The sequence below is a fragment of the Rhopalosiphum maidis genome, chromosome 4 (assembly GCF_003676215.2).
Source record: "Rhopalosiphum maidis isolate BTI-1 chromosome 4, ASM367621v3, whole genome shotgun sequence".
NCBI classification, from domain to species: Eukaryota; Metazoa; Arthropoda; class Insecta; order Hemiptera; family Aphididae; genus Rhopalosiphum; species Rhopalosiphum maidis.
The window spans coordinates 40093309-40110459 of NC_040880.1; the positions used below are offsets into that span (position 1 = coordinate 40093309).

The following is a 17151-nucleotide window of genomic DNA, read 5'->3' on the forward strand; positions in this document are numbered from 1 at the left end:
TAATATTACACAAAGTTACATATTGCTATTTTTTATATTAAGTTATTTAACACCAATGAACAACTACATGCAAATCTATGTAGAATAATATATACAAAATAAAATTCACAGTGCTTGACATAGACTTAAATTTATTAGGATAGGTTAAATTTTTAAATAAAGTTAATAACTATTGTACAAAATATCAATATGTACATTTTTGTTATACCTAGTATTAAATACGGTTATATTATAATAATTATAATAAATAGATAAAACAAATGTACTTTGTTTACTTTAAATTTAGTAAAAAAAGCTGTTTTGTCCGCCAACGTATAAATACGTAATATGTACCTAATTTAATGTTTTGATATTATTATCTTATCCCATTTTTTGGCAAGACATTAACATAATAATAATTTCGCAGTTTTTTCGAAACTAGAAAATCAGGAAATTGATGAAATTAAAATGTTAAAACGTCAATATTTTCAGAAAAAAAAACTACAAAATGGCTATTTTCAATTTTTTTTTAAATAATTAAATAAAAAATACATTTTTTAATTTTTTTACCAAAACATAAAAAAAAATTAAAACGAAATTAATACAATACATTATAATATTGTATTAAAATAAATATTAGTATTATAATATGAAATATCTGTTGATCTAAAAATAAAAATTGCGTGTTTCTTTTTTTCTTTTTTTTTTCATTACATTGTTAATTAATTCAGTTTGTTTAATTATCAATTTTTTTTCTCTATAGATAAACAGTATATATACTGATTATTCTGTATATTCTATCAACGCTTTCCTCACTTATCGTTGACCTAAGTTGTGTCTTGAATCTGCACATAGTACTAACATATCTCTCTACAGTGCATGTTGTATGGTATATTGGTATGTAAAATTAAAACTAGAAATGTAACAATGTATTATTATTTTTAATCTATCTCATTAAGCAGTGCTTGTGAGTTGTGGCGAGATAGATGAGTTGATAGTATTTAATATAATATTTAAAACTTAAAAAAAAAGTGATAAAGATTAACTTTAAATTACTTAAGTAATGTTTGAAATATTTAAACTCCTAATTAATACACAAGTAAGTCTATGTAACAGAGTATAAATTGTATTAAAACTAAAATAAAACCTAAATTTATGATTTCAAACAATATTTAAATACTTAAATAGTAGGATAAGATACAACTATAGTTCAAGAAACAAATAGTTAAAATAGTTTTTTCATTAGTTATATAATTATATTCTTATTTACATTACTAGAAATATAATTTTTTAAGTACGGTGGCAATGAGTTAATATTAGTTAAACCTAGATAGTCCGCAAACTTTTTCCCAACACTCTTATTAATTTAGTTTAGTTGCATGTCATATGACCTATTTTCCCTTCTATTATTTTTTTGGATACGAAATTTATCAATTTGAAACATAATAGAGAACTGCTTGTATAGATATCTGACCGGTAGAGCTTTAAAACATTTATAATTAGTAGTGGTCGAACCATATAATTCCTTTTTATTTAAACATATTCTTATGGCAAGATTCTGTTTTATCACAATCTGTTCAGTCTAAAGAGTGGAAATCATAGATCTTAACTTGATAACCAAATTTTCGATATGTAATTTACTTATATTGATTTCTGTCTAAGTCTCGCCAGAAAAATAAAATTGCAAATCGAAAAAAAATAACAATATATTACAGCTAATTGAAAAACATTCCATATAGTATAGTACCTAACCTAGTAAAATATTTATTTTCACAATGTCAGACATTGGTTAATATAGCAACGCAGCAGTTTTTCATGTAATCATAGTAATGATGGTATATATTAATCATATATTTTTTATTACTTATTAGTTATTATGTCTTTTATGATATTATACACAATGCACACCTATAAAACTATAAAATAGTTGGTGTATAGACTTAAATAATTATACAGTTAGTATTTTCTAATATATTAAGAATATTATATGATATAATGCATATATTATTTAGCAGTGTATATATACTATATTTTGTATAACACATGTTATTTAGAGTACCTATATTGTTTTATTACACCATAATATTATATCATATAATATTTTGTTCACGATTTTATTTTATTTAAATTGCATAAGATAAATATATTTTTAAATATCGTGTGTTATTGCTATTATTGGCATTATTGGTTCTGACTGTAGAGTTGATGAAATCTGCCCTATTTTGTTCCAATTTCATATAAATAATCTCTTTTCCTGTAAAAAAAAATTATTGAGATAAAAATTATTTTATAGTTGTAAGATTATTTCTTACAAGAAAATATTACTCCTAGAATACACTGAAGATCACATCTTGCCCGATTCACATCACTGAATTTTTCTTCTTATATTCGCCTTTTCTTGGTACGCGACACTCGGTAGTGGCGAATTTATTGTACATACGCATTCCGTACGCGGAATAGTTTTTCTACCAATCCCTAAAAACTAGTTGAAAATATGATTGTTTTCAGTAATTTTATTTATAGTGTCTTGCAATTATATAAATAAAAAATACCTTTAATACCCCCCCCCCCCAGTATTGGTTATTAACCTACTGGACCAGGCTTCAAAGTAAATAATACAGAAGGCAGACACTCAGTAGTCACCGATGCCACAAATATGTATCTATACTCTATTGTAAATTCATAATATTTAAACAATAGTAGTCGTTTCTATAGAATTTCACAAATTACATAATAATATATATTAAACCCCTTAATGTCTGGTTAAATAAACAATACAAATAAAAAAGTTTAGTATAGGATCCCATTTTGATACTTATAACAAATTATAATGTTAAAAATATGGATACATAATTCCATTTTAGTATAATCTTATTTCTAGTACAGTAAAGTATATTAGTGGTGTAGCAGCGGTATGTATTATATTTATAATAATTAGTTATTAGAAAATTTTTAAAATTAATAAGTAAGTCAATCTATAATTTATTAAGATATTTTAATCTAAAACTAGATTTCCACATTTTATAGATGTCTAGAATCTTAAAAAGTACATTCTGATCTTACTCAAATATTCAGTGCTATATACTGCTATACATTTTTTAAATTATTAATATTGAAATTAATCATTATGGACGATAAACGATAATTTATCCTCCTAATAATATTTATTATCTTTGTGGTGATTAGTTTTTTCTACTTGAGTATAACGGTTAATTACAATTTTGATCGTTATTATTTTGTTAACAATGAGAGTCATTTTATATATTACAAATTGTTATGCTGGATGAACGCCCCATCACCTCCCCCCCCCCATAGGGACACGCCTTAACAGAACTTTAATTTTACAATTAAAGTAAAATCCGCTTAATTGGGACACATTGGGCGGTGACCTATTTGTCCCCATTATCCGACTGTCCCGATTAACCAAATAACTAATAAACCGATACATTCGTTCGGGACTATGCCAATCTGTCCCTATTTAGAGACAACACCCGCATGTGTTGTCACCGTCTTACAAGTACGTAACAAAGCAAATTTATGCTCAGCAGATCACGTTTAGCTTCTTTAGTTTAAAAGTTAGAGTGAATCAACTTATTATGAAACTTGATGGTAAGAACATTATCTGTGTTTGTATGTTGGTTTTTAAGTGAGTTGTGAGCATTTTTAATTTACGCTATGTTATATACGCATAATTTGCTAAAAAATTGAACTATCGTAAAAAACTAACATACAAACACAGATAATATTCTTACCATCAAGTTTCATAATAGATCGATTCACTTTAATTTTTAAACTGACGGAGCTAAACGTGATCTGCTGAGCGTAAATTTGTTATATTACGTACGTGTAAGACAGAAATAACACACTCGGGTGTGACACCCTTTTAAGCGGTTGTCCCGTTTATTTGGACTCCCAAATAAGCGGATTCTACTGTATTATTTTTTGTAGATTTGCCTAATTTCAATATTTTACTTATTAATATTAATTTTTTTATTGCTTCGAACAAGCAATAATTTTTATTCATGTTATAAATATTAAAATTAGGTAACTTTAGTTATTTACATTGGTAAGTAACTTTTAATTTTAAATTATGGTACTTAAATAAATATTTTAAATATGAAATAACTTTATGTATACCTACACTTATGAAATGACGTAGGATTGAACAAGACTCGAAAATTTTCAATAAAACAGTAGGTATAATAATACTATTTAAATATAAAAATGTATGCTTTTATTGTAGATTTTTAATTTTAATTTTTTTTTTTCAGTTAGTTTAATTGGTTAGAATAATAAAGTTTTAATACTACTAATGTGCTAAACCACAAAAATTCACATTTAGAAGTCCAAGATTTGGATATAACCAACCAATTAAACATTTTCACGCTAAACTATTAATATTTTTACTAAATATTTTTTCATTTTTAAAGTACACGTTATACATAAATGTGATAATAATAGGTATTTAATTTTTTCTAAAAGTTTAAAATTAAATACCTATTCTAAAATTTTAATAATTTATAACATAATATACTCTATAATAATATGAACATTTTCTGTTTTGTTAGTCCGTTTATCTATTGTGACTTATATTGCTATGGTTACTAAATATAATACTTCATTGTCTACATTTGGTTGTATATAAATATTATTTAATGATATAATTTCTTGACATAGGTAATACCCTAGATGTAGAATTATAAATTATAATGTTTCCTTTAAATTAAAATGTTCTACCATTATTCCGTAGGTTTATTGTATACAAAGTGTATCACTGGTGGCAATGCATAAATTATACACTTATCAAGGTCGTTTGTAACTTATGATTATAAACAATATTAGTGATTAAATATAAAAAGAAATAAGTGGTACTCATTGGGTATCTTATAAAATGTTTGGTCCATTACTTAGCTATTTAACTTTTAGATTTTAATAAAAAAAAATATTTAATATTCAATGTTTAATCTGTCAATATTTTTCTAAATAATATCCTACTTCATAAATTGAAAATGTGACTATTAATAAGAGTGAAAAGGGACAATGTTAGAATTGCATATATGTAACATTTTTTATAATTCAAAAAAGTTTAGACTCGTTTAAAGAATGTTTACTATTAAAATAAAATGCACTGTAAAATACGTGAATTATAAATTACAATGTACAAGGATAAATACATTAATACACTTAATATATTTAATAAATCACTAAATTAAGGTATTTCACTTATAAATTGTGGTTTTTCGTTTATTAATATAAATTTTAACACATTAAGTGAATTTAAGAGTACAATAACACACATATTGACATATTATCACTCAAATTCTACTTATAATTTATTTTTTAATTTTCTAGTTTTAATTAATATATTATATAACTAATAATCAGTTTTATTCATTATATATAAACTGAGAATCACAATATACAATATACAGCATAAAATTAAGTATACGTTATAATAATAACAATTATTTTAATCATTGGTAAAAAAAACTTTACAAGTCATCAACTCATTAGTGAATTTTTAATCAAATATAAATGCAATGAACCTATAATTAATATTTAATTTAGCCATTCATTAATTTCTGTTTCGTCTAGATATCTCCTTTTAGTTATTTTTCTTTCACTAGTAAAATCTTTATTATTCAAATTCTATCTAGCACCCGTCCATCAATATCATCATTCACATAACACCTTCATTTTATTAACAGCGTTAAATCTTTCACTAAAAATTTTGAATCTTTAATTTTTTCTTACATCTTTTAAATTATTTAATTCTTTAATTCAAATAATAATATATTAGTAACTTGAAAAAACCAAGATATTATATTTTAGAATTTAAATTTGAATTTAATGTAGGTATACTTTATTAGTTATAAATTACAATAAATCAAATTCAGTTATAATATTATTTATAATTTATTATTAAAGAGTTTAGAAAAAAAGAATATCCTATTGTATAAAATACGTTAATTTAGAAAAAAATACTGAATAAATGCTATCAATGGATTCTTTCCAGATTTTTTTATTATTTCTAATAAGTATTATTTTACTAGCATTTTAAAATCGTCTGTGCTGTAGAGTATTTTAACTTTAAAGTGGGAAATTGGAACTTCTATTTTGGCGCTGGCTCGGTTTAGTCCTAATTTACATTTTTATATACATTTAAATAATTTATTTTGTTAAATATTACAATTTTGATATCATTATTCCTGTGTCTTCCAATTTTCCCTAAACATTTTTGTTAAATGATGATAACATCCATGCATCTACAATAACTTGAGGAAAAACTTCTTTAACTGTACAAATAGCAACAATCAATGGAAATACTAGAAATTAACTATAATTTGATTTTAAATTAACTGTAATATCTTAACAAAATAAATTATTTGAATGTATAAAAATATTAATCGATGCCAAACGGCTAGCACCAAAACGCCCGTATTCATTAACAATAAGATTAATTATATTATTGTATATCTTATACAATTTATGAAACACAAAATAAAAATATATATCTCCATATTACTTGCAAATAATATTTTGAATACTCCGAAATATTATATTATTTAGTATTGTTAAGAATGTATTTTAACTGGTATCAGATTTTCCAATATATAATTAGTAATATTATATAGAACTGATATAAAATATATAAATTAAAATTGAACAAGATTTATTTTCTCTTTACCAGTTTTGAAGTAAATTTTTTCTTTTACAAAAACTAATCACCAATATAACATAAAGTAGTAAAACGTCTACTAGGTAACTAAAATAGTATACCAAATAAAAGAATTATTGTTTATTTAATGTGAAATATCACAGTTAAGCTATAAGCTATATATTCAGTTTAAGCATTAAAAGGTTATCATTTTATTATTATTTTTTAATTTCAAAAGTCACGCTAACGATATACACAAAGAAATGTATAGATTCATACAAATGCATACATGCATGCATGTCACATACCATGCACATTGTAATACAAAGGGACTAATTCTTTATTCTATACGTTTTAAAATTTAATTCTAAACAAAGTTTGTAAGTTCTATTTTATGATTAATATTAAAACATAAGTTTAAAATTAATTATTAAAACATTGATATCTACTTTTACTTGCACAAGTTTTCTGAAAAATAGAAATAATAAATGACAAGGTGGATTTAAAATAAATTAAAATATATAAATGTATAGTTTTAAAACAATTTTTATTACGCTAGCTACATTTTAACGATAGATTGCATTTGTTATCAATAAGTCTGTTAGTAGTATTTAAGATATATCTAGTTTATGTTGCAGGTGTGTATTTATTTCAGATACTTTTTAAAAGATGATTTGTATTGAACTATTTTAATGATAGGTTTTATAAAACAGTTTACTAACAGAATTTTCGTGGTTTAACAAAGTATAAAAGTTAATGTAAATATTTCGAACGCACATAAAAAAAATAATATTTTGTGAAGAATATATCAGATAACTATTCAAAGCAAATTATTTTTTTAATTTTATAAATAGTATTTTATATGAGATACACATTTATATACTAAAATATTCGTGAAACACTTGATATATATGTCGCGTACCGAGTAGTAGTATTAATTTCCAATAAAGCAGTTTATCATGATCGTCGCAGAAGTCGTCGATATTATTGAATCTCCGTCAAAAGCAGTCTAGTTTCGAAGTGATCACGGAAAATGTAGTAACTACAGGATATGCGACTCGTCTTCTGTGATGTCCTCTAATAATATACTAAAATGTATATTATATTGTTAATAGTTAAAACAATTTTAGACAAAATTAAATTGTTTATTTTTTTTTTTATAGATAATTCAAAAAAAGAATAACGATAAGAGCTTAAACTTTCCACCAAGTGTTTAATCATTTTCTATAAAATTATAAATTATATAATTTTAAAAATACTCTTTTTGAACTACCTATTAGTAGGCATGAGAGATTATTGATTATTATTTTTTTTAGTATTTTCCATAGATGTTGATAAAAACCTTAAAAATGTATTATAAGTTATAATTATTATAATTTTTTAAAAAAAATTGTGAGTAAATCCACAAAAATCTTTGAATTCGCAGAATAATTTTTTCCATACAATGATATAACAATAAATATAAATTTAACACATATTTTATAGAGGCGCACCAAGAGCAACACCTACAATACAGCAGAGGAGCGGTACCCGCACTTACCAGGTTAGGTTCTTTTTTTTTGATCAATTATTATTTTTAAATTTCTTCAAAAATGTCAAGAAAACCACTGAATTCACATTAAAAGATATAATATACCGTTAAAATTGTAAACTGAGTTTAAAAAATATAAAAATATGCAAAGGCCAAAGATATGTCATAAAAAAAAGTTTCATCTCTTCAATTTTTAAATCATTAAACAAATATTAAACTTAATAATTAACATCATATTAAAATGATGAATTATAACTATAATCAAATAGAAAAATAAAATATGCAATAAAATACAAATTCTCTCTCTATTTATTAGTATTTCTCTTAAATATTGAAAGAATTATTTTGTTTCAATTTTTTTTTCAGATAATTATTATACATTTTTTATTTTATTAAATTTTAGAAACGTCTTCGACTTCTGCGAATCATGAATACCACAGACAAAAGATATGCGTTTGATTTAACGTTGTTCAAAATAATTGGTTATTACCAAATGATTGATCCAAACAGTAAAAAAATATTTGGTTATAATATATATAACGTGATCAACATGGCGATAGTTATATTTACAAGCATCGTGACTGTTATTGGATTATTGGGTTTTTTTTACAAACCCGATAACATAAAATACGAAAAAATCAGTTTTAAAGATATACAGATATTATTTTATCTTGCATGTATTATGGTTGGAAATTTAAAAATAGGTATAACAATTTATAATGCTAAGGCAATTTGGAAGTTATTTAATGTAGCACACGAATCGTTTTTATCCAATAAATATTGGAAACAAAACAAACATAAGATCAACAATTGTGGAAAAAAATTCGCTAGAATTTTCCCTTGGTATTTTTTTATGTTTTTAATGACAGCATTTGCATGGTCAATAGTACCTATTGTTGTTAATAACCATGTCACAAGTAAAGAAATACAAAATAATGAAAACATTTACATAACCAATATTGCAAATATGAGGTACCCTATTACTGCTAAAACTTATAACAAATTTTATAAGATTTTTTACGTATCAGAATTCATAGTGGTGTATTACTCTGCATATGGATTAGCAGTATTTGATCTTTTAATATTGGGATTTCTTCAATTAATGGCTACTCATTACGAGACAATAGCATCCGCGTATGAAAACTTCATATGCAAGATTGAAAACGAAAATGGTAAGTATATTATTTTTTCTTTTACATAAATCTATAATTTAACATTATTTTGTTCGTTTGTACATTTTTAGAAAGTTATAATTAAAAAAAGTTTAGATCTAAACATTTTTAGTAAAATTGAATACAAGATCCCACATTAGTTGTTCTTATATCTGTATAAAAATATGTAAAATATATGGACACAATATTTTTTGTTTGCATTTGATGTTAAAATTCTGACAAATTTAAAAGAAATTTTTCAAAACTATTTTGTAGTCGGGAACTCAAAAAATTTTTTGTTGGTGTAATTTTTAAAAATTTAGCATAATATTTCTTCATTAATGGTTCATATTTGAACCATAAAATCTAATAAATATAAAAAGACAATTATATTTTATAGACCTTTTAAGTTCAAATTCAGATGAAAGTACTTATTTAAAGATAAATAATGATGACTGATGTTAATTATTTTGTTAAAATATAAAAACATTATTCGTTTGAAATTAAAACTTTGACATATAATATACTTGTATAAGTATGAATTTTACTATACTTAATGATATTTTTAATTTCTTTAAAAATATTGTTATATAAATTTATACTATAAATCTATTTAACTTTTTCATTTGGTGTAAAAGTATTGGCGACCCCCTAATAAATTTTCAAGACCTCCTTAGGGGTCGCGATCCCCAGGTTGCGCACCACTGCTCTACTTCATACAGATAAAACGGTTTAACGTTAATTTGATATAATTTAGAAAACAAACCATATCTATACAAATATAAATACTCATATGCCATGATATTATATGCTTATTAACAAAATAAACAATATCCATTTATACACAGAACATTGAATAATATTTTATAGTAATAAATAAAAAGTATTTATGAATTATAAATGATAATAAAATAATAATATATTAAACTTGATTTACATAATTCAATTCCATGTGTATCCTGAATAGTATAACATGAGTGTCAAAAGTTAGGTACCTATACAAGTATTTTAAAAAAGTTATTATTTTCAGGTAAATTAAGCAATGAAGAAATTCAGAAAGAATTTGTATTAATTATTTTGGATTGTCAAACTGTTTATGAGTAAATATACTTAGAGTTAATGTAATTTAAAATCTTGTTAGTGGCAATTGTCATTATTTTACGGAACTCAAATCTAAAATTAAATTAAAACCAATATTTCTACAATATCAACCACTTTGCCCATTAAGTAGCAAAATTAATGTAACGCAATTAACTCTAATAAAATAAATATATCATGAGATTCAACATGCAAAAGCATACAGCATACCCTAAATATAGTAATATCACATACACGTACCTACTCAAATTGTATTTTACATAAATATTAAGATATTTATCCGTCCATTCTATTTAAAATTGTGTTTGATATAATTTAAATATATCGCATAATCACTAACAAGTATTTATATTGATGACAAATTGCAGGCAATTAGAAACAATATATGGGATTGCGCGTCCAATTGTTTTAATTTATATGGTAGGAGATTCAATAGGAATGATAACTATGCCTTTTTTAATTGTGATGGTGAGATTATTTGTCATAATATTTCTTATATTATTAAGTTATAAAGTTTAATTGAATTTAATGTTCAAAATTAATTTACTATTAAAGTATTAAATATAATTTATGAAAAATATTAATAATATGCACGACTTTAGTTTTATATGCAAGACAAATCAATTTTCAATTCTAATGTTATTGCATATTCATGGACGCTGTTTGTTGTTGGAATTCAATTGTACATGTACTGTAGTTTACTTCAAAACGTAAACGAACAAGTAAAATATAAAAATATTATTACTATGAATCGTACAGTTTTAATTGACTGGTTAAATTTTTATTTGTAGAAAGAAAATATAAATTTTGGATTATACAGTTGTGACTGGACATGGCTGGATATTGAAATAAAAAAACTAATATTGTTGGCAATGCGAATGAACAGTTCAAATAATTTAAAAATGAATGTAACATTCACAAAATTTATTGATCTACCTATGTTTGCAAATGTATGTATAAAAAAACAACATTAATTTATGCATTAATAATAAATTAATAGTATTATTTTTCAGATTATAAGATCTTCTTATAGCGTAACATCTGTTTTAATCAATTCAAATATTCATAAAATAAATAAATAATAATAATATTTTTTCTGAATATTTTAATAAGTACCTTATAACATACCTACATATAGTTCTGATATAAATTTTTAAAAAATACGTTGATAGGTACTTAATATGATTTATACCTAATGTCTTAAACATAATTTAAGTAAGTTTACAAAGTATCAATTAGCTTATTTATTATGCATTTAATTTGACAATCTATTTTTAAAAAATTTATGCTTTTAATAATAAAATAGATTTTTATAATCATAAATTTGTATTTGCTAAATTTTTAGATATTAGATTAAATTATGCATGTGTGATTCATTATTCATTGTTTGTTGGTAATAAAGGTACATAATCAGTGGCGACTCATATTTGTCATTATTATTTGTCTGTTATAACGAATAAACATTGAATGTTAAAAACAAAAAGTTTAATAATCATTAAGATTTAACTGTGGTAAAAATCAAGAAAACCAGACAGTGGCGTAGCCAAAGAGGCTGTAGTCTCCCCCGTCTCCCCCCCCTCACCGGCCGTTTGTTTTATATTGTTTGAAATATTTAAACTTAAGTATGTAAATTGTCTTATAAATTTTAATTATTTAAAATAAGTAAATACGTTAACAGCAAATCAACATTAATATGTTTAATGTTTTCAGTATTTTTATTTTGTTGTTGTTTTTGATTTTCAATAACTTAAGTTAAAAGTATTAAGCCCCCCTCATAAAAAATCCTGGTTACGCCTCCGATACCAGAATTGAAAATTCAAAATATATGACTAAAAAAATAAATAATGTCACGAAGGTAACACAAAAAATATAAAATGTAGCCATTTACAAGTTATACAGTAATAATCATGGAATATAATACTACCGACTTATAAAGTTATAAGTTTATTAAACTTATAACTTATAGCTTAGTCCATGGTTATAATCTATATTATATTAACACTTAAACTGCTAAAAACCCGCTATTTGCAACTTTTGTTTTAGCAGGCTATAGACACTGTCTGATATTGGCCAAATCGGATGTTTCTGGCTTTGAACACGGTCTACAGTGGGCGTGACATACATTATCACTTAATAAATAATATCAATATTATCACAGAGAAATATGCTTTGTTATAATTTTTTATTTATTTATTTAACAATAAACCAGTGTCAAGTAACAATATTTCAGTAGCACTTATTCATTTTACTAAGATTTATTAAAATACATAATAAATAATAGTATTATAATAATAAACATAATAAATAATTTGTCACCGTTTTTATAATATCGTAACAAATAGGGATACGCATTACCAATTTCTAATCAGATTACGGATACGGTTTTAACTTTTAGAGTCCATACCGTAGGGATACAGTAAACCGATCAGCTGGTTGAGTGTCGCTTCTATATTGTTCTGTGGTTTTGGCACCGCAATTCGCTGAAATATATGATTACTAAATTACTTATAAGATAAGAAAAAATTCCGAGTGCGACTGATAATACATAATATTATCTTACGTACAGTCACGATTTAAGATCTTAAATCGTGCGTACAGTTTAAATATAACTTAAACCGTAATCTTACGTACTATATTATCTACAATACATTTTATAATTTGATAACTAGATAGCGTAGGTTTAAAGTGACTTAAAAATTAAAAATATTTATTTAAGAGATGTCGCTAGTAGTCGGATATTTCAAAATAATTGTTATAATCAGGGAACGGATTTGAAAGCAAATTCATTTCTTTCAGAACGTCTGAAAATATTGCTTTCAAAACACAAAGTTCATTTCATACATCAAAGAATTAAAAAATGTAACTTTTATTTTGCATTTTTTGACATTTTTAGTGCATTTTAATGTTTTTAAGTCATTTTTATAAATCTTTAAAAATAGATAAAATTTAATAAAAATGTAGTTGAAAATAATTTTAAAAGAATAAAATTAAATATTATTTATTTTACCTGATTGCACTTCTATTTGTATTATTTGTTATGTTCTTACTGATTAGATAAATATTAGGGTATAATAATAATAATTTTCAGTGTATAAAAAGAAAATAAGAAAAGACGAATAATAAGATGATACATATAATTGATAAGAATAAGAATTTATAATAACAAAACAAATTTTTTGATATTAAAAATAATTTTAGAGCATATTTAGTGAATTTTTTTTTTAGACGTTGTTATGAGTGCATTAAATCATAATTTCTTAAGGCAGTTTTCTTGTTTTTTAGAGCATTTAAATCCGTTACCTAGTTATAATAGGCGTGGATCCAAGGGAGCAAGGGGCGATAGCTCCATCCGTAAATATATTCTGAATCCGCACCTGAGTTACCTAATATTGTTATTTGTTAATAAATAATAATACTATGTATTTTTTTTTAAATTTTTCAATAAATGTTCAACTACTCATACAGTAGTTATATTCGTATTATATTCAATATTTATACTATCTACATGTAATATATAAATCTGATATTATAACTATTTTTGAGCGGTTCACTGTTAAAATTAGTAATAAGTACCTACCTCTATCATAAGAAATCTGAAAACGTAATTCAATTAATGATGAAGTTTATCATGTCATTAATCATCACACTTTTTTAAATTTCAATTTTTATCTTCTATTGTTAAATTTGATTTACAATGTGATACTTGAGACGTTTTTAATAGTGACTCTATATAGACATAGAGCTAAAAACTAACGTTTAACAAAAATATTATTTTTCAACGATAGATTAATAAAATGTACATACATTAATACTAATAACTTGTTTTCATACATAGAGTGATCATGCGATACGCCAAAAACGATTTTATCTCAACAATTACAAATACGCAGACACACAGTATATTTTATAGTAGGTATAGAGTAACTATTATAGTAGCTATATAGGTATATCCATAGAATAATTAATAATTATTATTACTATATTTGTGTACCCGTGTATAAGTAGATCAAGAAACAAGAATAGTAAAAGTAATATAATAATGAATAATGATTATTTATAAGTTAATAACATAATGAAAAATGGTATCTACTATAGAGTCAATATAGGTAATCAAAATAATTGGAAAATTATATGTTTCAGAATTATATAATAGGTTAGGATGTGATTTGTAATACATAATAATGAATCAGATTCTACAATTTGAACGTCAAGTTGTATGCATTGTATACTAGTGACTAATGATATTTAATAATATATTCATTGACATTTATTTATATAACATAAAAACTTAATATCATCCACCACTTTACAAGGATAATAATGAAGTACATGCAGCTCTAATAAATATGAAAATTGTGACTAACAAGAATGAACATTTTTTGCTAATTATTTACAGGAAAACAAATATAATTTTATTTACATGTTTTCTAAATTTAAAATACTTATTTTCTATGAAAACAATTTTATGGATAGAACATTCCAGTTCTGTACTAAATATTTTTATCAGTTTTTTATACTGATGCGTGGATTTTAAAATGGTTTACATAGTTGCCATTTGGTATATTCATTACTTCCTAATAAAGGTCATCGACTTATGAACGAATAGGGACAAATGGTAGCCGTTTGGACGAGGTTATTTGGACGCGGGGACAATTGGACGTAAAATAAAAAATATAAAGAAAATAAATAATAATATAATAGATCATCATCAAAATGTATTAAACTAAAAATTGTTCAAAATTATGGCACTAGAACTAAAATATCGTTTTTACGCAGAATTGCTCAAATTTTCTCTGCATTAACATAAAATGTTGATTATTTTTTAATATTATTATATAAGATATAGGTACTATAATTAATATAAATAACTATGTTTGACATTCAAAAACATTTTAGATATTTTAAACAATAAATATTTTTTATATATTTTATATACATTTCAACGTTCCATAATAAATATAATTAGCATAAAATATAAATAACTTTTTTTATATTGTATTTTAATTATTGGCGTACCTATTATAATAAACAATTTGTTTTATATACATATTTTTAATTTTAATATATTATATAATGAATAATTTGTATATTTAAATATTTTAAATACAGTTTTTGATTTATTCTAACAAATTTAAATAACTTATTAATTGTATTAACTGATTAATATAATTTTTTTTTTACGCCAAATTGTCCCCACATCCAAACGGTTAATAAGTCCATTTGTTCTGGATTGACCTATAAACATATTTTAATAAATTATATGATGCATGTTTGATTGAAGATTTTATACTTGAAATAAATATGTTTGTAATTTATTTTTTAATTGGAATACACGAAAATAAGCGGTACGCAGAATATGGCCAAACAGTATTACTTGAGGTTATAATTTTCCTTTCAGCCAAGCGTCAAGCGTGGTTTATAAAATTGTAAAATTTGGGTCTATTTAATCATTCTAAACTTTATATTGAAAGAGACACAGCCACACAGGTGAAGGAAAATGTTTAAATTATATTTTTGGCCTTATATTAAATGGCAAATAATATGTCATTTAATGATAAAATAGTTCAATACAATTTTGAAATTATTTAACAGAAACTTATATGCAAGAAATATTCATTCTTTCTTTGTAGGCATCAAAATAAAATGTTATAACAAATAATATGTGTGAATCTTTCTATTCAAAATTTAACGTTTATTTTTGTCATCATTATTCATCATTGTATACTTAAAAGTGAAGAAGAAGGTTTAATACAATAGAGAAGTAAAGTAACAATGCAAAAATACAAATTCATTAACGAACAGCGACTAGTAAAAGAAGATGGACGTATTTCAAGATACGAATTTTTAAAAAAAGTATGTTTTAAGAATAAACAACAAAATGTTAAGTAAATTAGATTAAACAATATTGTATTTATTATATCAATTTTTAATTTTTTTTTATCATATAATCATTACGATATATTAATATTAACCACGCGTAGCGCATATAGAGACATGTACAAGCATAGCGTAAAAATGGTATCAATTGTGAAGGTGATTAGGTAAGACTCTGATAAAAAGCGTATAGCTGTATCATAAATTCATAACACGTATGCCTAATTAAACAATAAATATATATGTTATAGTATCAGTATGTATATGGTAGCCATATAACATAAATCGTTGCAGTTTGTATAATGTTTTTTATCGGTTTTGTCACAAACTGTATAATGTTAAATTTGGTTTGCAGATGGAAAATTTAACTTTGCCCTAGTCTCTTCAAGCAATTGTACACAATTTACAATTCATGGATCAAGAGAAGAAAAGATCAAATATCTTTACTTCTAGTGCAAGCATGTCAAACATGTGGCCCCAGCCAAATTGAAAAATCAAATCAAATGTGGTTCAAATCAAAAATTTTGTTAAGTCTGATACTTAAAAAATGTGTAAATTATTTACTATGATAGCCATAATTAGTTATTTTTTTTTTTGTCATTGTGTTAATTATATGATTATTAATTAAATAACTATAAATTATAAATCCTATACTAAATAATAGGTACATAATAATATAATTTTATCAATATGAATATATATAATACATTTTAATATTTTATATATGCATTCATATACATATAGGTAGGTATTTATTACTTTATCGCAAGTAAATATAAAAAGATCTTTTAAATATATTTAGGAGATTCAGACAATTCACTTCTGATATTTTATGAAAATAAGCCTAACTTATGTAGATA

At 23.6% G+C, this 17151-nt stretch overlaps 1 protein-coding gene across 1 annotated transcript; it reads left to right on the forward strand.

Annotated features, from left to right (window-relative positions):
• Nucleotides 1–8595: 8595 nt before the first annotated feature.
• Nucleotides 8596–11499, forward strand: LOC113558981 (odorant receptor 67a). Its single transcript, XM_026964576.1, has 6 exons — nucleotides 8596–9340; nucleotides 10350–10419; nucleotides 10786–10885; nucleotides 11020–11139; nucleotides 11209–11367; nucleotides 11431–11499. The coding sequence occupies exons 1-6, from the start codon at nucleotides 8596–8598 to the stop codon at nucleotides 11497–11499; spliced, it is 1263 nt and encodes a 420-aa protein (XP_026820377.1).
• Nucleotides 11500–17151: the final 5652 nt, after the last annotated feature.

Excerpts from the sequence above, each read along its gene's own strand:
- LOC113558981 (XM_026964576.1), top strand. The coding sequence starts at position 8,596 with ATGAATACCACAGACAAAAGATATGCGTTTGATTTAACGTTGTTCAAA. Across the intron at positions 9,341-10,349 it reads CAAGATTGAAAACGAAAATG|GTAAATTAAGCAATGAAGAA; the intron begins GTAAGTATATTA and ends TATTATTTTCAG. Across the intron at positions 10,886-11,019 it reads TGCCTTTTTTAATTGTGATG|TTTTATATGCAAGACAAATC; the intron begins GTGAGATTATTT and ends GCACGACTTTAG.